This window comes from Neltuma alba, unplaced genomic scaffold (genome assembly GCF_004799145.2).
Source record: "Neltuma alba isolate B1F8T4 unplaced genomic scaffold, ASM479914v2 tig00007631_pilon, whole genome shotgun sequence".
Classification (NCBI taxonomy): domain Eukaryota; kingdom Viridiplantae; phylum Streptophyta; class Magnoliopsida; order Fabales; family Fabaceae; genus Neltuma; species Neltuma alba.
In genome coordinates this window covers 1,929-26,287 of record NW_021634834.1, presented here as the reverse complement: position 1 = coordinate 26,287, position 24,359 = coordinate 1,929, and the positions used below count along the sequence as shown (strand labels likewise).

Below are 24,359 nucleotides of genomic sequence, written 5' to 3'. Positions count from 1 at the left end.
TGCATTTGTCTAATTTTCCCTCCGTACGCTTAACAAGGATTAGTTTGATTGATGATAACTGGAACCAAAAAAAAGAGTGATTAATTAGCGATATAAGTCTCTCTCTCTCTCTCTCTATATATATATATATATTATGCAGTCCAGATGCAGATGAGTGAAATGAATATAGCAGCAGAGAGTTGTAAAATAGATTAGAATTTAAAAACGAAACTGAGAAGATGGCACCCCTATAGTGAAGATAATTATAAATCAATTGCTCGAATTTTCCAGATGATAGTTTCAAGGTGAATAATGCTTTGAAAAGAAAAAAAAAACTTGATAAACATGATCACCAAAAGAAAAAGGAAAAAGAAATACTTGTTTACTAAGTCAACAAAGCATAAATATAGATCTTGGAAGATGATCGGTTGTAAATACCAATTAATTAAATCGGAGTGAATCGTGACCATTGAGATGTAAAAAATTTTAAATCAGAACCTATTTTTCTCAAGTTAACTCAATTTATAACTAAATTAATTTGCGGAATTCAAAGAAATACCATTTTTTATCCATAACATATATTAAAATGTCGTTCATCTTATATAGAACCTAATGATGAAAAGAAAAAGAAAACAACTTGACAACTCAGAAAAATATATGGGGGCAGCGCACACATATTTTTTACAGCTACTCCCTTCCTCACTCATCTCTCTCCACATATTTACATATTTCTAGCTGAAGCCACTTAGTCTTGTATCTAACAGTGTACGCAATGTACAGATGCCTTTGAGCCAACAGAAAACAAAAAGCACTCGATCGACAACACTAATTATTAACAAGTCACAACCCACACAGGCCAGTGCTTGCTTTATTTATGGAGTTTGGATAAGAAACAAAAAAGATAAAGGGAAAAAACTGAGAGCTCCATAATCATTGTCGTTCATTCACCCTCAACCTCTCCTTCTTCACTCATCAATTCTCCTTTGTGTTTCTCCACTATTATTGTTCTTCAAACATGCATAACCTTTCACCAAATAATCAGTACCCTGCATTTCCCCGGCTCGAGTCAATTGTTTTCACCAATCTTCTTCCCAAAATGCAGCTGAAATAAGTGACCAGCTGGCTCAAACTAATATATTACTTCGGGCATTAATTATAAGATCTTATTTGTAGACTATAAACAAAGTCTTATAATTAGGACAGAAGGTAGTGTATATATATAATCCCAGACTATGGAAGTTATCTTATGAAGATCTTCCTTGGTAGGCCACCTGTAGAAAGATGGAGTGTTGCAGACACAGGAAGCGACCTGATTTGGGTCGTCCAATGCTCACCTTGTCGTCAATGCTATCTTCAAGATGTCTCATTGTTTGATCCCACAAAATCTTCCACCTACAAGTCTCAGTCTTGTGGCTCAAGAAACTGTGCTCTTCTTCCTCAGCGTCAACATAAATGTGGAAACTCAAATCAGTGTTTGTACCTTTACTTATATGGAGATCAGTCTCACACGGTGGGAGATTTGGCTACAGATTCAATCGGTTTTGGTACTAGTGATGGCCAATCTGTTTCGTTCCCTAAGTCAGTGTTTGGATGTGGACATAACAATCTTGGGAAGTTCAATAGGCGCATGGGAGGACTTGTTGGACTTCGTAATGGTCCTTCAGTTGGTCCCTAAGTTCACAACTTGGCAATCAGATTGGTCGGAGATTTTCCTACTGTTTGCCTCCTTTCGACACAAAGGCTGCAACTAAGTTGAGATTCGGAGAAGAAGCCAAATGGGGTCGTGTCCACTCCCATGATTGCCAATCCTAATCATCCCATTTTTTACCACCTCAATCTTGAAGGTATATATCTGTTTTACTTTGAGACTAATGTTATTTTTTTTGCGTATTCAAATGATTCTTGAACTTGTGAATTCAAATGATTCTTGAAATAGTATATTATATATGAATCTTTATTTTGCGGTCAACAGATAGTGCAGATTGATCAAAGCGACAGACTGATTGAACATTGACACTCCTGCGATCAAGCATTTACGAGCAATGGATAGTGTAAAACCCTCAATTCAATTTGTGTTACACCAATGTTAACTCCATCAAGAATCTTCCAAACTTTGATGTTGATTTTACGGGGCCAACATTTCCTTAAAACCTCAGCACCTATTCCTTCTCGTATCCAACGATGTGCCGTGCCTTGCAATGTCTCCCACAAAGGGAAATTCCATTTATGGAAACGTGGCTCAGATTGACTTTGATGTAGATTAGAGAAAAGTTTCTTTTCCTCCCGGCGACTGTACTAATTAAACAGTAGAGATTTCAAGTCCCATCGATAGAGTTATATGCTTAATGATGAATCATGTACTTGGGTGATCTAGCTCAAGTGAAATATAGGCACTGTAAACCCAACACACACACACATATTCCATGTTTTTGGAAGTATCCGATGAGCGTCTGAGGCTTATAACTAGCTTTTGAACTAATAAAAGAACACTTTAAAAACGATGCTAAATTAAATGAGAACTATATAACGGGAAGAGTATCTATCTATTACTATCGGTTCGTAACCCATCCTCTTTCCTTCCCATCCTCTTCCCTCCTTTTCATTTTCTAACTATTGCGATTTAAATCTTTTTAAAACTATTATTAAAATATTAAATTATAAAAATAAATAATAATAAATTACAAACTCTATTAAAATTTAATTCTAATGGTTTGCAAATGCACTAAGTATTTTTAAATTTTTTAAAATAGTTTATAAAAATTAAAATCTCAACAGTTGAAATATGTTAATTCAATAGTTAGAAAAGAAAGAGGAGGGAAGAAGAGAGATTCCAACCCGTGATTTTTATAGCGTGATATCTTCTTCTTCTTGTTTTTTTTTTCAGTGAAATATTGGGTGATATCTTTAATTTAACTACAAGAATGATCCTAACCTAAAAGAAGAGTATTTTTTGATGGAGATAGTTCATGTATGGATTGGAACATTCATCTTCATTGAATATTTGGAGTTAATATTAGGAATTAAGTTGTGGTGATTTGAACCTTTTTAATCAAATTATATAGTAAAACACAACTCATGTCATGTCTCTTGAAGAACTTTTTGTTACTTTCTAAGTTAACTAAGTGAAAAAAAACATAAAAAAAGAAAGGGGTTTTGAAAAAAGATTTTTCTTTTATAAAACTAAATGTGAAAATAAAGAACCAAATCTAAATTATTTTTTGAAAATTTTTAATGAAAAGAGAGAGTGAAAATTATACTAACTGTAAAGTTGTGGTCATTTTTCTTACTCACTATAAATTTTATTTTATGATAATTTATTGGAAAAATTCAAGATAGCCAATATTGCAGCAAGATAATTTCTAAATTCCAAAACATTCTGAAATATTACAACACCCTCTTAGATCAAAATGAAATTAAATTTTACAAGTGAAAAGACATGATTGTTGTTGATTAATTTTTCAGTTAAAAAATATCAATTGTCAAAAGAGTTTCGACTGCCAAATCTTTAACCTTTGGTGATTAGCCACCAGAGTGCTGGTGGCTAGTTGCCATTCTAACCTCTTGTGACTGGCTACCAAAGCTCTGGTTATCAAAGAATTTTATGCAAATAAGATAGCCAAGGGCGATTTGAACTTATGACCCTTTGCACACCAAAAAGAAATTACAACCACCAAGCCAACCAATGTATTTAATTATATAATACAAAGAATAAACTATATGTAATAAAACAAATATGAGTATCCAAATGTGGATGACCAAAAGAAATAAGAAGATTTGCTACACAAATCTTATGTCTAGCTAGGTGTGAATGAATTTACAAGTGTATAGGTGAAATAATTCTCTTATGTTTCTTATAAATAGTCCCATTCGCATTGTAAATCTTCTTATTTTACTTGTTTATTCACAGCTGGATACTTGCATTTGTTTTGTTACATATACTTTCTTCACATTATATAATTAAAGGACTGGATGGTTTGGTTGGTCAAAATTTTTTTGGTGTGCCTCGGGAGAATAAGTTCAGACCTCTTTTAGGCCCTATTTGGGTTGGCGTTCCACCCACTTATAAGCAACTTATTATTAACAAGCACATTTGGATAATTTTTCTTTTTCCAGTTTGGAATAGCTTTTGCTCCATTTAACTTATGGGTCAAAAACTACTTAAATTATGCTATTTGAAAAAGCATATTATATCTTACTTTTACCTTTTCAACTGTGCTTAATAACTGCGGAGGAGAAAAAGAATGTGGAAGTGGGAGTGCTTTGATTATTTTTGTCCTTATCTATAGGGTCACTCACTCATGTTATCAAAAATTCAAAATGACAATAATGTGGTAGGGGATTAGCAGTTTGCATTTCAGTTATTTTTTATTATTAGTTTTTTGAACTTTCTCTTGGTATGGTATTATGTACATATGATATATATATTTAATAAAATTCATCTTCAGTCATTTTACAATTAAATTTATTATTTCAACCATAATCTAAATAACTTTATTTTTACAAACTTGTTAATTTAGAAAATAGTTCGGTCTCACCTTTAAAAAGTTTACTATTCCTTCTAGTTTTTATTATAAGTTTCAAATAATTAATTTATGGATAATACAAAATTAGTTGAAATTAATTAGAAGTAATAAATAGGTTATAAATATACTTTTAATTTCAAATGTGCTATTATAATAAATGAGAAAGGTATAAAATAAAATATATAGAAAAATATAACTAAAGAGTATAGTAGAAGAGAAATAATAAATTACATGTATTATTTAATATCACGCCTTTTTTGGTCCTCTTACAATAAAACTCACTTTTTCAATAATAATCCAAACAACTCCACTTATAAACTGACTTATTGACAATTCTTTAGCCTCATTATGCAACAATTTAGGACAGATGGAAATGTATAATCATCAATCTTCATATTTCTTGCATGCATTTTTTTGAACAAAAGGAGAGCTTCATCTTCAAACCCGTGCATCGCACACCCAAATATCATGGATTTCCATGAAACATCATCATCAACCTCCATAGCTTCCAATAGCTTTTTAGCACCATTCAGGTCTCCGCATTTTGCATACATATTAACCAGTGCACTATGAACATATATGCTAGTCCCAAATCTGAACAATGCAACCACGCACCTGTTCGGCAAAACATCGAGATGAAACAGCAGAACATGCTGTCAATATGCTTGGAAATGTAAAACGATTCAATTCAACCCCTTCTTTGTGCATATCACAGAAAAACTCGATTGCCTTGTGACCATCTCCATTATGAGCATAACCACTAAGCATAGATGTCCAGAGAACATGATTTTCTCTACTGTTAGGCAAGAACTTGAAGAGATATTTTGCTTGTGATTTGCGCGTGCACTCAGCATAGACATCAACGAGACTAGTCAAAACACAGACATTAGATTCTAATCCAGACTTTAACACATACCCATGGGTCAATTCCCCACTTTGGATCAGTCCTAACATTGAACATACCCTTAGTGTACTTGCTAAAGTGTATTGGCTGGGGTTTTGACCCTCCAACCTCATTTGCTGGAACAAATCAAAAACTTCATATCCATACCCATATTGACAATACCCAGAAATAAGGCACGACCAAGTGATAGAATGACAAACTCAATTATTTTTATATATTTTGGTATCTTTTATATGAGTTTTGTCAGCTTAATTGGTCCCTTTTTGCCTTAATTGATTTGTTATGTTTTATTTTGAATTATTATTTTATAGGGGCAAAATTGTCATATTTTAGTTTAATTGTGACTAATTGATTTTTGAGAACAATTAATGCTACCTTATCTTTGAATTTTTGCTTGCAGGTTTTTGGAAGATTAAGAAAATAAAAAATAAAAAAATAAAATAAAAAAGAAAAGAAAAAAATAAATTAAAAAAGAAAAATAATAAAATAATAAAAGGGGAGCAAAATGTTTTTATATATAGGGTGTTTGTTGCCCCATAAACTTTTCTTAATTACTTTCCAAATGTTTTTTCTTGCTTCTTTTTGTTATCAAATTCTATATAAAATAAGTAATATTTTGATATCTTATGACCAAAAAAAGGATATATGCAGTAGTTTTGGGTTTTTTTCAAAATGATTTTCCAAAATTTTTTTTATCTAAATTAAAATGAATCTACGTGATTTTAGAGTTTTTTTTAAAATCATAGAAAAACCTAGAACTGCACCATTTTTTTTTGGCTCATAATAAGCAAAAGTTCATTATTTTACATAGAGTATAATAATAAAAAGAAACAAAAAAAAATAACATTTGGAGGGGGCAATAATATTAGAGGGGGCAGCAGTGGCCACCTGAAATCCACAATATATATATAGTTACTCTTCCGGTTCTAAATATAAGACCCTTTTTGTAATATAAATTACATTACAAAAGGGGTCTTATATATTTAGGACCATAGGAGTATTATATATACTTGATGAATAATATATTATCTTAATATATAAGGACCTATGGACTCTGAGGCAACTTATGGAGAAGGAACCAGGCTTATGAGAAATCTCATAAAGAGGGCCATGAGCGTTTGTATATAAATATATATATATATATATATATATATATAGGTGTGCATTTGTCTAATTTTCCCTCCGTACGCTTAACAAGGATTAGTTTGATTGATGATAACTGGAACCAAAAAAAAGAGTGATTAATTAGCGATATAAGTCTCTCTCTCTCTCTCTCTATATATATATATATATTATGCAGTCCAGATGCAGATGAGTGAAATGAATATAGCAGCAGAGAGTTGTAAAATAGATTAGAATTTAAAAAACGAAACTGAGAAGATGGCACCCCTATAGTGAAGATAATTATAAATCAATTGCTCGAATTTTCCAGATGATAGTTTCAAGGTGAATAATGCTTTGAAAAGAAAAAAAAAACTTGATAAACATGATCACCAAAAGAAAAAGGAAAAAGAAATACTTGTTTACTAAGTCAACAAAGCATAAATATAGATCTTGGAAGATGATCGGTTGTAAATACCAATTAATTAAATCGGAGTGAATCGTGACCATTGAGATGTAAAAAATTTTAAATCAGAACCTATTTTTCTCAAGTTAACTCAATTTATAACTAAATTAATTTGCGGAATTCAAAGAAATACCATTTTTTATCCATAACATATATTAAAATGTCGTTCATCTTATATAGAACCTAATGATGAAAAGAAAAAGAAAACAACTTGACAACTCAGAAAAATATATGGGGGCAGCGCACACATATTTTTTACAGCTACTCCCTTCCTCACTCATCTCTCTCCACATATTTACATATTTCTAGCTGAAGCCACTTAGTCTTGTATCTAACAGTGTACGCAATGTACAGATGCCTTTGAGCCAACAGAAAACAAAAAGCACTCGATCGACAACACTAATTATTAACAAGTCACAACCCACACAGGCCAGTGCTTGCTTTATTTATGGAGTTTGGATAAGAAACAAAAAAGATAAAGGGAAAAAACTGAGAGCTCCATAATCATTGTCGTTCATTCACCCTCAACCTCTCCTTCTTCACTCATCAATTCTCCTTTGTGTTTCTCCACTATTATTGTTCTTCAAACATGCATAACCTTTCACCAAATAATCAGTACCCTGCATTTCCCCGGCTCGAGTCAATTGTTTTCACCAATCTTCTTCCCAAAATGCAGCTGAAATAAGTGACCAGCTGGCTCAAACTAATATATTACTTCGGGCATTAATTATAAGATCTTATTTGTAGACTATAAACAAAGTCTTATAATTAGGACAGAAGGTAGTGTATATATATAATCCCAGACTATGGAAGTTATCTTATGAAGATCTTCCTTGGTAGGCCACCTGTAGAAAGATGGAGTGTTGCAGACACAGGAAGCGACCTGATTTGGGTCGTCCAATGCTCACCTTGTCGTCAATGCTATCTTCAAGATGTCTCATTGTTTGATCCCACAAAATCTTCCACCTACAAGTCTCAGTCTTGTGGCTCAAGAAACTGTGCTCTTCTTCCTCAGCGTCAACATAAATGTGGAAACTCAAATCAGTGTTTGTACCTTTACTTATATGGAGATCAGTCTCACACGGTGGGAGATTTGGCTACAGATTCAATCGGTTTTGGTACTAGTGATGGCCAATCTGTTTCGTTCCCTAAGTCAGTGTTTGGATGTGGACATAACAATCTTGGGAAGTTCAATAGGCGCATGGGAGGACTTGTTGGACTTCGTAATGGTCCTTCAGTTGGTCCCTAAGTTCACAACTTGGCAATCAGATTGGTCGGAGATTTTCCTACTGTTTGCCTCCTTTCGACACAAAGGCTGCAACTAAGTTGAGATTCGGAGAAGAAGCCAAATGGGGTCGTGTCCACTCCCATGATTGCCAATCCTAATCATCCCATTTTTTACCACCTCAATCTTGAAGGTATATATCTGTTTTACTTTGAGACTAATGTTATTTTTTTTGCGTATTCAAATGATTCTTGAACTTGTGAATTCAAATGATTCTTGAAATAGTATATTATATATGAATCTTTATTTTGCGGTCAACAGATAGTGCAGATTGATCAAAGCGACAGACTGATTGAACATTGACACTCCTGCGATCAAGCATTTACGAGCAATGGATAGTGTAAAACCCTCAATTCAATTTGTGTTACACCAATGTTAACTCCATCAAGAATCTTCCAAACTTTGATGTTGATTTTACGGGGCCAACATTTCCTTAAAACCTCAGCACCTATTCCTTCTCGTATCCAACGATGTGCCGTGCCTTGCAATGTCTCCCACAAAGGGAAATTCCATTTATGGAAACGTGGCTCAGATTGACTTTGATGTAGATTAGAGAAAAGTTTCTTTTCCTCCCGGCGACTGTACTAATTAAACAGTAGAGATTTCAAGTCCCATCGATAGAGTTATATGCTTAATGATGAATCATGTACTTGGGTGATCTAGCTCAAGTGAAATATAGGCACTGTAAACCCAACACACACACACATATTCCATGTTTTTGGAAGTATCCGATGAGCGTCTGAGGCTTATAACTAGCTTTTGAACTAATAAAAGAACACTTTAAAAACGATGCTAAATTAAATGAGAACTATATAACGGGAAGAGTATCTATCTATTACTATCGGTTCGTAACCCATCCTCTTTCCTTCCCATCCTCTTCCCTCCTTTTCATTTTCTAACTATTGCGATTTAAATCTTTTTAAAACTATTATTAAAATATTAAATTATAAAAATAAATAATAATAAATTACAAACTCTATTAAAATTTAATTCTAATGGTTTGCAAATGCACTAAGTATTTTTAAATTTTTTAAAATAGTTTATAAAAATTAAAATCTCAACAGTTGAAATATGTTAATTCAATAGTTAGAAAAGAAAGAGGAGGGAAGAAGAGAGATTCCAACCCGTGATTTTTATAGCGTGATATCTTCTTCTTCTTGTTTTTTTTTTCAGTGAAATATTGGGTGATATCTTTAATTTAACTACAAGAATGATCCTAACCTAAAAGAAGAGTATTTTTTGATGGAGATAGTTCATGTATGGATTGGAACATTCATCTTCATTGAATATTTGGAGTTAATATTAGGAATTAAGTTGTGGTGATTTGAACCTTTTTAATCAAATTATATAGTAAAACACAACTCATGTCATGTCTCTTGAAGAACTTTTTGTTACTTTCTAAGTTAACTAAGTGAAAAAAAACATAAAAAAAGAAAGGGGTTTTGAAAAAAGATTTTTCTTTTATAAAACTAAATGTGAAAATAAAGAACCAAATCTAAATTATTTTTTGAAAATTTTTAATGAAAAGAGAGAGTGAAAATTATACTAACTGTAAAGTTGTGGTCATTTTTCTTACTCACTATAAATTTTATTTTATGATAATTTATTGGAAAAATTCAAGATAGCCAATATTGCAGCAAGATAATTTCTAAATTCCAAAACATTCTGAAATATTACAACACCCTCTTAGATCAAAATGAAATTAAATTTTACAAGTGAAAAGACATGATTGTTGTTGATTAATTTTTCAGTTAAAAAATATCAATTGTCAAAAGAGTTTCGACTGCCAAATCTTTAACCTTTGGTGATTAGCCACCAGAGTGCTGGTGGCTAGTTGCCATTCTAACCTCTTGTGACTGGCTACCAAAGCTCTGGTTATCAAAGAATTTTATGCAAATAAGATAGCCAAGGGCGATTTGAACTTATGACCCTTTGCACACCAAAAAGAAATTACAACCACCAAGCCAACCAATGTATTTAATTATATAATACAAAGAATAAACTATATGTAATAAACAAATATGAGTATCCAAATGTGGATGACCAAAAGAAATAAGAAGATTTGCTACACAAATCTTATGTCTAGCTAGGTGTGAATGAATTTACAAGTGTATAGGTGAAATAATTCTCTTATGTTTCTTATAAATAGTCCCATTCGCATTGTAAATCTTCTTATTTTACTTGTTTATTCACAGCTGGATACTTGCATTTGTTTTGTTACATATACTTTCTTCACATTATATAATTAAAGGACTGGATGGTTTGGTTGGTCAAAATTTTTTTGGTGTGCCTCGGGAGAATAAGTTCAGACCTCTTTTAGGCCCTATTTGGGTTGGCGTTCCACCCACTTATAAGCAACTTATTATTAACAAGCACATTTGGATAATTTTTCTTTTTCCAGTTTGGAATAGCTTTTGCTCCATTTAACTTATGGGTCAAAAACTACTTAAATTATGCTATTTGAAAAAGCATATTATATCTTACTTTTACCTTTTCAACTGTGCTTAATAACTGCGGAGGAGAAAAAGAATGTGGAAGTGGGAGTGCTTTGATTATTTTTGTCCTTATCTATAGGGTCACTCACTCATGTTATCAAAAATTCAAAATGACAATAATGTGGTAGGGGATTAGCAGTTTGCATTTCAGTTATTTTTTATTATTAGTTTTTTGAACTTTCTCTTGGTATGGTATTATGTACATATGATATATATATTTAATAAAATTCATCTTCAGTCATTTTACAATTAAATTTATTATTTCAACCATAATCTAAATAACTTTATTTTTACAAACTTGTTAATTTAGAAAATAGTTCGGTCTCACCTTTAAAAAGTTTACTATTCCTTCTAGTTTTTATTATAAGTTTCAAATAATTAATTTATGGATAATACAAAATTAGTTGAAATTAATTAGAAGTAATAAATAGGTTATAAATATACTTTTAATTTCAAATGTGCTATTATAATAAATGAGAAAAGGTATAAAATAAAATATATAGAAAAATATAACTAAAGAGTATAGTAGAAGAGAAATAATAAATTACATGTATTATTTAATATCACGCCTTTTTTGGTCCTCTTACAATAAAACTCACTTTTTCAATAATAATCCAAACAACTCCACTTATAAACTGACTTATTGACAATTCTTTAGCCTCATTATGCAACAATTTAGGACAGATGGAAATGTATAATCATCAATCTTCATATTTCTTGCATGCATTTTTTTGAACAAAAGGAGAGCTTCATCTTCAAACCCGTGCATCGCACACCCAAATATCATGGATTTCCATGAAACATCATCATCAACCTCCATAGCTTCCAATAGCTTTTTAGCACCATTCAGGTCTCCGCATTTTGCATACATATTAACCAGTGCACTATGAACATATATGCTAGTCCCAAATCTGAACAATGCAACCACGCACCTGTTCGGCAAAACATCGAGATGAAACAGCAGAACATGCTGTCAATATGCTTGGAAATGTAAAACGATTCAATTCAACCCCTTCTTTGTGCATATCACAGAAAAACTCGATTGCCTTGTGACCATCTCCATTATGAGCATAACCACTAAGCATAGATGTCCAGAGAACATGATTTTCTCTACTGTTAGGCAAGAACTTGAAGAGATATTTTGCTTGTGATTTGCGCGTGCACTCAGCATAGACATCAACGAGACTAGTCAAAACACAGACATTAGATTCTAATCCAGACTTTAACACATACCCATGGGTCAATTCCCCACTTTGGATCAGTCCTAACATTGAACATACCCTTAGTGTACTTGCTAAAGTGTATTGGCTGGGGTTTTGACCCTCCAACCTCATTTGCTGGAACAAATCAAAAACTTCATATCCATACCCATATTGACAATACCCAGAAATAAGGCACGACCAAGTGATAGAATGACAAACTCAATTATTTTTATATATTTTGGTATCTTTTATATGAGTTTTGTCAGCTTAATTGGTCCCTTTTTGCCTTAATTGATTTGTTATGTTTTATTTTGAATTATTATTTTATAGGGGCAAAATTGTCATATTTTAGTTTAATTGTGACTAATTGATTTTTGAGAACAATTAATGCTACCTTATCTTTGAATTTTTGCTTGCAGGTTTTTGGAAGATTAAGAAAATAAAAAATAAAAAAATAAAATAAAAAAGAAAAGAAAAAAATAAATTAAAAAAAGAAAAATAATAAAATAATAAAAAGGGGAGCAAAACGCAGCGTTTTGCTCCACCCCTAATATCCACTATTATATCATCTTCTCACGGAGAGACGCCGAAGGAGAAAGACGGAACAGAGCTGAGCGGCGGCAACGAACGGGTAGACACAGACGCAAGCGAGGAGGGGCGGCGAGCGACACACTCTTCATCATCATCTCCAGCGTCCCTTCATCATCATCGTCTTCATCCCTTCTTCTTCTCAGCGTGACCACAGAACCAGAGGGGAGCAGGAGCTGGACGGCACGAGCACGACAAATTCAGCGTGAACAGTGTTCTTCCATGGGATCCTGTAGCAAAATACTGATTGTGGCAGCAAACTTGATGGCAAACCGTGGCTAAGATCCTCTGATTCTCCAATTCAACAATAATGGCAGGAGCTTGGATCTTTAAGGGGGAGTTCTAGTTACTTTAATTTCTTACTCAATAATTGTTTAACAATTCCTAGGTCTTAGGATAGTTTTTCTGATTGTTGGGATAATTGTATTGCTTAATCTGATTATATTTAGGGATTATTGTGACTGAATTATTGCTTAGTATTTGACATTGGGCTGTTTATAGTTTTGATCTCAATTATAATGTTGTGGTTATGACATTTGTATTGATTTTGGAATTAATATATTGTGATTTTTTAAGGTGGCTTAGAATTTTGGATCATATAGTCTCTTGCTAGCTTTAATTCTGTTATTTTGGATTTAAGAGTTCTAATTAAGCATTGGTTTTTAGCATCCTTAATCCCATTTTACTATTCTGGTTGCAGTTAGTAAGTTGGGATTTTAGGAAAATATTTTGTGGCAACTCGAGGTGGCTCGGTTGTTGGATCAAAAGCTTAATTATAATTCTTAATTCATTGTTTTTAACTCCCACATCTTTTAGAGTGATGATTGTCTGCGTTGTTGAATTGGAGGATTGATTTTTATCAGTGTTATTTGTGTGTCTCATTTTCACTTCTTTAATCTCCATTCATTTTAATCACTTTTATATAAAAACAAAAAAAAAAGTATTTTAATTTCAATTTGATTCGTAGTATTTAATTAACAGCTTTTCAAAATTGAAAATCTCTTTTTATAGTTTAGGTTACTTGCATTTATTTACTAGGGTTTAATTTCGTTTTCGGCTCCTCAAAGTGAAACGACCCGAGTTGTGCACTATACTGCATTAATTCGGTTAATTTTTGGAGTAACCCCAAAGCGACAATTAAGGGAAGTTTAACTTCAAGTGGCGCCGTTGCCGGGGAGCCAAGAAATTGGTTCCCTAGTAATTAAGTGTCAAGTAGCCTTGATTGGGATTCATTTGTTGAGCCTTTTTAGTTTTCATTTTTGTTAGTTTTTTTTTTTTTTAGTAGTTTGCATTTGTTTTTGTTTTTTTTTGTTTTTCATGGCTTGGTTTAATAGCAATCATGATCTATTCTCGCATTCTCAATTTTTTGCAGGAAATAGTACCTGGAATGCAGCACCTTCTAATTCAACATGTTCTCAAGAGATTGAAGAGTTGTTACAACAATTAGACTCTTTCCAAGCTCAGCTAGAGTCTCAAACGCCTAATCACATCTATGCTCATGACACCTCTTGGATGAACCATCATCTACATCAATCACCTAACCCATCACTCCCACCTCACCAATCATACTTTAATCATATATCTCCACCGTATACATGCCACCAAGAACCATCTCCTTTTCCATATGAATACCACCACCAACCCTTGTCCCAATCCATATACCAATCCCTTCCCCAATCTTATGAACATGAATTCAATAAACTTGACCCATTTCTTACTATTCCTAAGAAGGAACAGATACAATTTTTAAGAGAAGCTTACGACCGCTTAAATTCATACTACCATAGATTACTTGAAGAGGAAGAGATATCTGGGATCTCTAAGGAATTAGAGGAAGAGCTAGAAGAATGTCAAAATGCATTGGGAAAGTTCTTGAGTGATATAGCGCGAATTGAGTCTGAGATTGGGAAAGATGAATCAAAGTGTCTAGATTCACTCATGCAAGAGGCTGAGAGGAAGCAAGAACATCTACAAACTCACAAGGACTCGTGCCCTACATCAGGTAATATTGCTCCTGTTCTTGAGGAGATTGACCCTTGTACTAGAACTACTATTCCTGTTGAAGTTATTGATAATGTGAGTGATGATGAGGTGGATGAGGAAATCATAATTGAATCCCCTCAAATGCTTAACAATAAAAATTCTCACTTGAACACTTCTAATAGTAGTTGTTTAGTTGATGATATTGCTTACACTGTCACTGCTTCTTTGTATGAAGAACATGCTTCTCTCTCTAGTGCTAGATTAGATGGTGCAATTGATTCTGATTTGAACGAACCTCTATCTTGTTCTTGTAATGCCCACACTATATGCATGGAGTGCATTGATAACAAGTATGATATACTTGTTGGGTTGCAAAAGCAGAACTTTAGTAAACTGTGTGCATCGCCTTCTAGTACTAAAAGTGCTGACAATATAAAGCATGATATTGATGTGAGTTGCTTAGATGTTAATCCTGTGGAGAAATGCGAATTTGAACATAGCCTTGGAAATTATCTTTCTGAAAATTCCTTTGAATTCGTAGCTTCTAGTGTTGTTGAGAAAGACTCTGAAATTTTGACTGACAAAATTATGCATGTAGATGAGTCTTTTCAACAAATTTTGTCTTGTGACTTACCTCCTGACTTAGCTAGCTGTGTCAATAGTAGTATTCTGTATGAATCTTCTTCTGCGTCCACCCTTTTACCTCCCACCTCTTGTGAATGTGATAGTGATGTGCTGTACTCCAATAACTGTCAGTTGGATTCTTCAGTTTCCACGTCACATGAACCTAAGTGTTTTGAAACTTTAAATGATTGTTTGACTCCTACTGATGGGAGTATCATTGACTTTCTTGGATGCTGTAGCTACTTGAAGAGCCTGGATCATAAAATGTCTTTACTTTATTTGAAATCTCTTGAAGTCTCTATTGCTAGATTTGGTACTGCTGCTGGCTTGTTTTCTGTGCAGGCACATAATTGGAAGGGATCTCCTCAACACCAAACTCCACCATATGCTCTTGGACCTCTTTCAATTGACCCTGAGCCACCACCAAGAAAGTGCAATCATCAAGAGCAATCCTTTTTGCTAAGTTTCATGTTTCTCATTATTGATGAGAATTTCTCTTTTAAGAGTCTAAGGCGCTTTAAGCATAAGGTTGTCTCTTTCCTCACTTATTTTCTCTTAACTTAGCATTGATTAACTGTGCTTAACTGAATTATTGAAGAGGATAAGTGTGGGGGAGCTATTTTAGTAGAAATGTAACCTTGTTTTTGTTTACTCCCTTATTGATCCTCTTTTTCTCTTGTCATTACCTTGTCCTTGGATTTTGCATTGAGGACAATGCAAAATTTAAGTGTGGGGGAGGGATTGTTGTTGAGTTGTTGAGCTTTCTCTTGAAAAAAAAAATTTCTGCCTTTGGATTTGCACCTGTTTCCTAAGTATTGCTGCTATAATTGCTCCTTTTCTTTGCCTTATTGGTTGATTTCTGAATTGCATCGCATGATTTGAGAGTGATTCTTGCTTGGGAATTTTGCTGCTAGTTTCTGTGTCCTCCTATTTTCATTCGCCTCAGTGTTTTGCACTGCTGTATGGGCTATTTGATGTTCTCTCTGTTGCTGACTTGACTTTTGTAATCATTGGGCATCTCTTTTAAAATCCTTTTGCACAATGCTTGTGAATATTGCACGGCTGAGTTTGATTGCATTTGAATTGAGTGATTTCTGTTCTTAGTTGGTTAGCATAGTAGAATGCTTTTAGGGCAGTGTTATTAACTTTGTTTCATAGCTTGATCCTTAAGAAGAAAACATCTTAGAGAAAGCCTTAATGGAAGGATTGTTGAGCCATATATTTTTTCTCATCTTGTGTGATTTTCACCTAGTTTTGGTTAACCTCTAGAACTTGTTTAGATTCTTTTTCAAAGCTGCATTAATACCTAGATTTGTGAAGATGATAGGGGCATTCATTTCTAAACCTTTACCCAAACACAAACCACTTCATTTAACCTTTGTTCACCCCTTTGAGCCTTCACTTTCATTCCATTCATTTTTTTTTTCAAGCAAGTATTTTGCATGAGTTACATTTGGATTTTTTATTTTGAAAAGTCGTACATCATTAATATCTATATCTTTGCCTTCTTGGGTTTGGATGCCAAAAAAAAAAAAAAAAAAAAAAGAAATAGAAAAAGGCAAGAAAGAGAAGAAAATGTTTAGAAAAAGCCAAAGAAAGAAAGTTATAAAAAAAAAAAGAGAAAATAAGTTGCAACAAAAGAATAAATTTGAAATAAGGCATTCCATGGTGGTTTGAAGAGCAAGGATTTCTGTCTTAAAAGGTTAAAATATGCACATTGGTGTTGTTTCATGATTGTACTTTAACTCACTTTGAGTTGATACTTTATTACTCATGCATTTCACTTGTTAGTCCATTCATTCATTTGGCCTTGTTTTTCAACATTACAACCCTTCAAGTCCCCTTGATCATGAACCTAAGGTATGTTAGTGGTGGAGATATTAGAATTTCTACAAGCTTATGGTAGGTGCTAATCTAGGTGGATTGAGTGAAATTTTTCCCATTTAAGAGATGAGTGAAACACTTGTACCCTATGTGAGCTCTATTATGTTTCTCTTCTTTTATTCTGCTATGTTTCTTATGTTAATTTCTTTGCACTGAAGTATTCTTGATTGTTGATTAATTAGGAATAAAGGTTACTTGAGTTAATTGCACATTCATGCTTAGTTAGTTTTATGTTTGCTTGCATTGAGTCTCTTTATTGAATTCTTCTTTAATGAAGTTTTGCCCAGGAGTGCAAAAGGCTAAGTGTGGGGGAATTGACAAACTCAATTATTTTTATATATTTTGGTATCTTTTATATGAGTTTTGTCAGCTTAATTGGTCCCTTTTTGCCTTAATTGATTTGTTATGTTTTATTTTGAATTATTATTTTATAGGGGCAAAATTGTCATATTTTAGTTTAATTGTGACTAATTGATTTTTGAGAACAATTAATGCTACCTTATCTTTGAATTTTTGCTTGCAGGTTTTTGGAAGATTAAGAAAATAAAAAATAAAAAAATAAAATAAAAAAGAAAAGAAAAAATAAATTAAAAAAAGAAAAATAATAAAATAATAAAAAGGGGAGCAAAACGCAGCGTTTTGCTCCACCCCTAATATCCACTATTATATCATCTTCTCACGGAGAGACGCCGAAGGAGAAAGACGGAACAGAGCTGAGCGGCGGCAACGAACGGGTAGACACAGACGCAAGCGAGGAGGGGCGGCGAGCGACACACTCTTCATCATCATCTCCAGCGTCCCTTCATCATCATCGTCTTCATCCCTTCTTCTTCTCAGCGTGACCACAGAACCAGAGGTGAGCAGGAGCTGGACGGCACGAGCACGACAAATTCAGCGTGAACAGTGTTCTTCCATGGGATCCTGTAGCAAAATACTGATTGTGGCAGCAAACTTGATGGCAAACCGTGGCTAAGATCCTCTGATTCTCCAATTCAACAATAATGGCAGGAGCTTGGATCTTTAAGGGGGAGTTCTAGTTACTTTAATTTCTTACTCAATAATTGTTTAACAATTCCTAGGTCTTAGGATAGTTTTTCTGATTGTTGGGATAATTGTATTGCTTAATCTGATTATATTTAGGGATTATTGTGACTGAATTATTGCTTAGTATTTGACATTGGGCTGTTTATAGTTTTGATCTCAATTATAATGTTGTGGTTATGACATTTGTATTGATTTTGGAATTAATATATTGTGATTTTTTAAGGTGGCTTAGAATTTTGGATCATATAGTCTCTTGCTAGCTTTAATTCTGTTATTTTGGATTTAAGAGTTCTAATTAAGTATTGGTTTTTAGCATCCTTAATCCCATTTTACTATTCTGGTTGCAGTTAGTAAGTTGGGATTTTAGGAAAATATTTTGTGGCAACTCGAGGTGGCTCGGTTGTTGGATCAAAAGCTTAATTATAATTCTTAATTCATTGTTTTTAACTCCCACATCTTTTAGAGTGATGATTGTCTGCGTTGTTGAATTGGAGGATTGATTTTTATCAGTGTTATTTGTGTGTCTCATTTTCACTTCTTTAATCTCCATTCATTTTAATCACTTTTATATAAAAACAAAAAAAAAAGTATTTTAATTTCAATTTGATTCGTAGTATTTAATTAACAGCTTTTCAAAATTGAAAATCTCTTTTTATAGTTTAGGTTACTTGCATTTATTTACTAGGGTTTAATTTCGTTTTCGGCTCCTCAAAGTGAAACGACCCGAGTTGTGCACTATACTGCATTAATTCGGTTAATTTTTGGAGTAACCCCAAAGCGACAATTAAGGGAAGTTTAACTTCATAGAACTTTTACGAGGAATATCGTCAAAAACCTTTCTTGCTTCAGCTAGCCTTCCTGAACTAAAATAAGCAGTTATCATAGTATTCCAAGTGTACTCATCCCGTTTGGCAGACTGTCAAACACTTTTCGGGGTTCATCAATTTGGCCAGATTTTTAGAGCTCCTTTAGAAACTGATTTGAACGGAACGAAGTTTGACAACAATTCGCGATGGTTTGAACACAACGAGAAAATTGCATCAATTTGAGCTGGTTGCATGGATGGTTTGGAAAACTCAGAAATTTTGAATTTAATATGTGCATAACCACTTCTCCATGCTCCTTTATTGCGTAAAATGACGTCCAAATACAGTAAATCAGCAAAAGATCACACGTTTTACAGAGAATATGATAGTAAATTTGACATCAAAATCGTCATACACTCAACAGCAGAACAAAGATTTGAACAGAATTACAAAAGTAATAGCCGGTCACTCACAAGGAGATACACAATCGACTAACCACCATAATAATCATAATATTCCTATTAGAAATTGATCGGCACTAGTAATAAACAAAACTTCGGACCACAAAATCGCACAAACAGATAGGCACTTTGCCTGCTTATCAGAAGGTGCATCGTTAAAGCAAATTATTTTGCCTGCTTTATCAGAATGTGCATCGTTAAAGCAAACGGCTCTCTTCGGCAGCATAAAAAATGGAACTTAATATAAAGCCAAAAAGTAATTCGGGGATGAGAACGAACAACAAGAAACCGACTAACAGAGATTTTAAAAGCGCCCAGTTTATATTAGAAAAAGAGGAGTGAACAGAACATCTAAAACACAAGCTCAATAAGCATAATGACCAGCTCGATGCTTACACTGAATCGACGGAAATCGACGGCTCTGCAAAGGTCAAACTGGCCGGAGGCAGAGCAGGAGAGAACAGAGAGGCGAGTTCGTGAGCAGGCAAGCGGAGGATGAAGCGAAAGTGTCGTAGGCTTGTCTCAACTGGCCCAAGAGAGGGGGCGGGGGGGGGGGGGGAACTGCCTCAGCATATTCGTCCTTATTTCCACAGCAATCATAATTACAATCATGCCACTGATAAAACCACGTGGGAGAAAATGGAGAATAGAATAGAAAACATTGAAGGCAAATCAAAAGTATATTTAGAGACATGCAGTGTAACTTATTTTTAATGATCGTACCTCTTTTTTTGGACTATGTACAACATCAGCATAAAATGAAAGGCATTTGTATACTGATGAAAATATGTTACATATAGTCGAAAAAGACTTGCATGTAACATTAGATAATAAATTTTGTGATGAGAATGCATTTCTCGTTCTGCATGCTATTGATTTAAACGATCCGATTATGTTATACCATCACAAACTAGACGCTAACTGCATGTTTTGCAAAAACAAAAGGCTCAATAATGGAAAAAAGGACGAGCTCTTAATTCTTCTGGAGATACAAGAAACAAAGATAGAGAGAGATGGAATAAACAAAAACTGCGAAGTGTGAAACTTCACAAAGAAAACTCCACCATGAGAAGAAACAGTGTCCATAAGGAATGAAGGAATCACAAACAAGAGAAACCTCCACCCACCACCATGAGACACTGAAAGGGAGGGGGGAAAAAAAAAGAACCAAATTCACGTATGTATGGTTTTGTCGAATGAACATTCTGCGATGCTGCGGATTTCGAGATTTGGTACACTCACTTGCCTCCTACTCCATTCATTCCATTGTCATTCATATAAAGCAAAAGCCAAAAGTGGAAGAGAATTGAAGAGAGAGAAAGATGGAATAGCGATCAAGAGGGCTTTTTCACATATATGCTATGGACAGTAAAAATTATTGAGATGCTGCGGTATACTATGAAAAATATTTACGTAAATGCTATACTTAAAATCTTTCACGCCTTGAACGAGATTAAATTTACAATCTCACTAAGAACGACTTCCACCACGCATTGCCGGGCATCACATTTATTTTTTTCAAGACACAGGAGTAAGAGTTTCCTTTACTCTTGGTCGTCCTTACCAGTAAATGTGTGAGGAAAAATCAAATTCGTGCAAAAATTAAATTTTTACATATAAATAATATATGAACAAACTATGTAGGATTGAGTGCCAGTAACCCGAAACACTGATATGAGAGCCCCATCCATGTGATTGCAGCCTCTATATCCTACTAGCTGCTGAAAATAGCAATTGTAGTCTCAAGAACACAATTATAATTCGTGCAAATCATCGTAATTGAAGTCTCTTAATGATGAAGTGAAATTATATTTGACTATTTATTTCATGGTCTAAATTGTCTAGTAATTATAAGTGAAATGGTTGTTGACAGGTATCACTGTTTGGACCCAAAAAAAAAATACACAGCGTACAGATCAAGGTCGAAACAATCCAGATATGATAATTATTGATGCTGGGACAACATTGACATTTTTTAAATCAAGCTTCTATTATAATGAGCAGGTTGCAGCTTAATTTGGCGAAATAATTAGCCATTGTGGTCGACCAATCAATAGTACAAAACTCTCCATTTAAATTGTGTTACAGAAATGTTACCGTTGTCATCCAGATTATGTAACTTCCCAAACTTTGTACAAGTGAGTATTACGTTTCACGTTCTTTCTTCAAAGTCAAGCTCCTTCTTCAAACAAACATGCGCACTTTCTTTCACACTCCCTTTTCCTTTATTGCTTCTTTTTTCTTTCGTTTTGTGTTTTTCTACCATTCTTCAAATATATCTGTTAGCTTTCACACTTGTTAATTTCCCTCCACATGCTCCTTCCCCATTCATTTACTCCTATTTTCTCTTTCTCTAATTCCCCTTCACATAAGTTTATCGTAGCTAGTGTGATTGGCTTCTTTGCAAAGCAAATTATTTGCAGATCAACATGTATGTAGTGACGGTTTTAGGCTTTAACAAATTGAAAGAAAGTCTTTGAACTTAGACTATAACAAAACTCTCAATCAACAAAGAGGGAGGAACCAACGGGAGTTGAGTCTAGCGGAAGGAGCTAGTCCCTCACAACGTGGCAAATCAAGGTTCGAATCTCCACTAAAAGAGGTGCCCACATTTAGTGCCTAACAATGCCTAGAATATGATTACCTTCAATAAGAGGATACCTATGCTTTAGCCAAAACAAAAAAACAAAGAGGGAGGAAAAGTGATATTTTAGTACTATCAAATTTAAGAATAAAGAACAAAATATAATGTTTCAACTTGTTAACTAGATTACGCGTGTGATATATGTAATGCAGCCGAAAAAGGTTTGTATAGCTTTATATTTTTATGAATTTCTGGAAAGTTGAATTATATTAGCTAGTCAATAATGATTAGTTAGTTGTCAATGTTAATCATCTAGTTAGTTGATGACCCTAAAGTCCATAAAGACCATTGAATTGGGGTTTTGTCTTCCTTAAAGTTGTGCATCACCATTCAATGTAACTTCCTTATGTAACTTCAAGGAAGGAGTGATGAAAAGTTTGTTCTTTTTTTAATACAAAAAGTCTTGGTGAGTTGCATTTTGGATGCTTACCAGGGCTAGAGCATAACTTTAGGATCAGGGAGCGCTTATAAGGATACTTACAGATCGCTCACCAACAAGGTTCTTACATCGATAGTGGGATTTGAATTCACAACTTTGTGGGTTATGAACCGACTTTTTGCCAACTAGACCAACTTTTGTTGGCGATAAAACGTTTGTTGTAATTGTAATTTCATTTTGGATATTGTAATGACTTCAATCAGTAATTAATTCATATTTTCATTTCATTTTGTGTTGTTAATATGAATAAAATAAAATTTTGGTAGAAGCAATATTGCTACAATTTTGAATTTTTGGGACAGATGCCTAACACTTTTGACTGAAAACTTTCTGAATAAATTTGCACATTAACCCAATTTTATTGTAATTGGTGAGCAAGAGAAATTAAACTCATCACTAATCCTACGAGAAAGAAAATATATACCAATAATAATATGAATTAATACAAAATATTGACTACTTAATATTACTTCCAATCCTAATTATAAGATCTCATTTATAATCTAAAAATAGGGTCTTATAATTAGGACCGAAGGTAGTATAAAATTTCATATTCAATTAGATTCTCCCACATAAGCCTTAGTTCCCACACAGGAGTATTTCTAGTAGAAATGCGAACCAAAAATGAGAATGGGAATGAAAATATGAATGCAAATGAGTTTAATTTGATGGAACATAATAATTATATATGTATATAATCCAAAATTAAAAATAAATATTGCTCTCTAAATGTATGTTTGATTGGATTATTGAAAATGATAATGGTAATGAATTAGCTAGACCTGTATAAGCCAAAGATAACGCAAATCTATTTTCTAGTTCTATGACGTGCCCTTGGGAAACGTTAATGCAAACTTTCTAACCCAAAAATCACGCAAAGCAGACTCCATTCTAATATAAAAGCTCATCTAACTATTCCTATTTCTCTTGCGTCTCTCAAACATCCATTTTCTTTTCACACTCATCTATTCCCATTTGTTACTCGGTTTGATTGTGTTTCCTACCATTCTTCAGGAATTCTTTTCTGCCCCATGCTCCTTCCTCACTCATCGAACTGTTCCTATTTTCTTGGTTCTCAATTTCCTCTACTCGTTTTTCTCAGTTTCTCTCTGCCAATATTCGTCAAACATGTCCTTTGTTCACACTTCTTTTCCTTCATGTTCCTTCCTCGCTCATTTATTATTCCTGTTTAATTTCCTCAGCTCTTTCTATAACCCACCCACCTCCACAAGCAAACGCCGACAGCATGATTGGCTTTCTTCATAGGAGAGACCAACAAATGTGAGTCTATTCTCTCCATAAATATATGGAGCCGGAGTGTCAGCTGTCCCTTAATTTTGATATTTTATTTGCAAAAAATAGTTTAACTTTCAATTTTTTGTCAATTTTTTAAAGATTTAATACTCTAAGTTAAAAAGAAAATTTGAGTATTAAATTCTTAAAAAATCATAAAAAATTGAAAACTAAACTACTTTTTTATAAATAATATATCAAAATGTCACTCATTTTATATAGAATCTAGCAGTAAAAAAGTTAAAAAAATATAGGGAAAGAGCCAGAAATTAAAGGGCAGCTGGCACTCCCAACCTATGCAGAGAAGGAAAGAAACATTGTGATATTTTAGTTTCGAATTTACAATTGAACAGCAAAATCTTTTAGTTTGACATATAGATGAATGTTTACTGATAATTTGGAGGCAAACCGGACTATCACATGGACCAGTTTCGGTTGTAAGCTCATCAAATCACGCAAATCTTTTAGGTTCCGACTATCACGCGGTATACCTTTATGAGAGGGAATATAACAATATGAGTCAATGCAGTATATTACCGAGAAATCACGCAAATCCGTGTCCACTGTAACCCTAAAATCAACCTAACTTTTCTATATAAAGAACCTCAAGCTCCTTCTTTGCACATCAAATCTTCTCA

At 33.6% G+C, this 24,359-nt stretch overlaps 1 protein-coding gene across 1 annotated transcript; it reads right to left on the bottom strand.

The window, feature by feature from the left end:
* Nucleotides 1-11,652: 11,652 nt before the first annotated feature.
* LOC114753009 (pentatricopeptide repeat-containing protein At1g74600, chloroplastic-like) lies at nt 11,653-18,961 on the bottom strand. The gene is made up of 4 exons (XM_028941688.1): nt 18,914-18,961; nt 17,767-17,901; nt 12,533-12,719; nt 11,653-12,107 (listed from the first exon to the last, which is right to left on the bottom strand). Exons 1-4 carry the CDS (start codon nt 18,959-18,961, stop codon nt 11,653-11,655), a joined length of 825 nt encoding a protein of 274 aa, XP_028797521.1.
* Between the last annotated feature and the right edge of the window lie 5,398 nt (nt 18,962-24,359).

Excerpts from the sequence above, each read along its gene's own strand:
- LOC114753009 (XM_028941688.1), bottom strand. The coding sequence starts at position 18,961 with ATGATAACTGCTTATTTTAGTTCAGGAAGGCTAGCTGAAGCAAGAAAG. Across the intron at positions 12,720-17,766 it reads GCTTGCGTCTGTGTCTACCC|CTCCTGCTCCCCTCTGGTTC; the intron begins GTTCGTTGCCGC and ends CGTGCCGTCCAG. Across the intron at positions 12,108-12,532 it reads TTCTCCTTCGGCGTCTCTCC|TTTTTGATTTGTTCCAGCAA; the intron begins GTGAGAAGATGA and ends ATGGATATGAAG.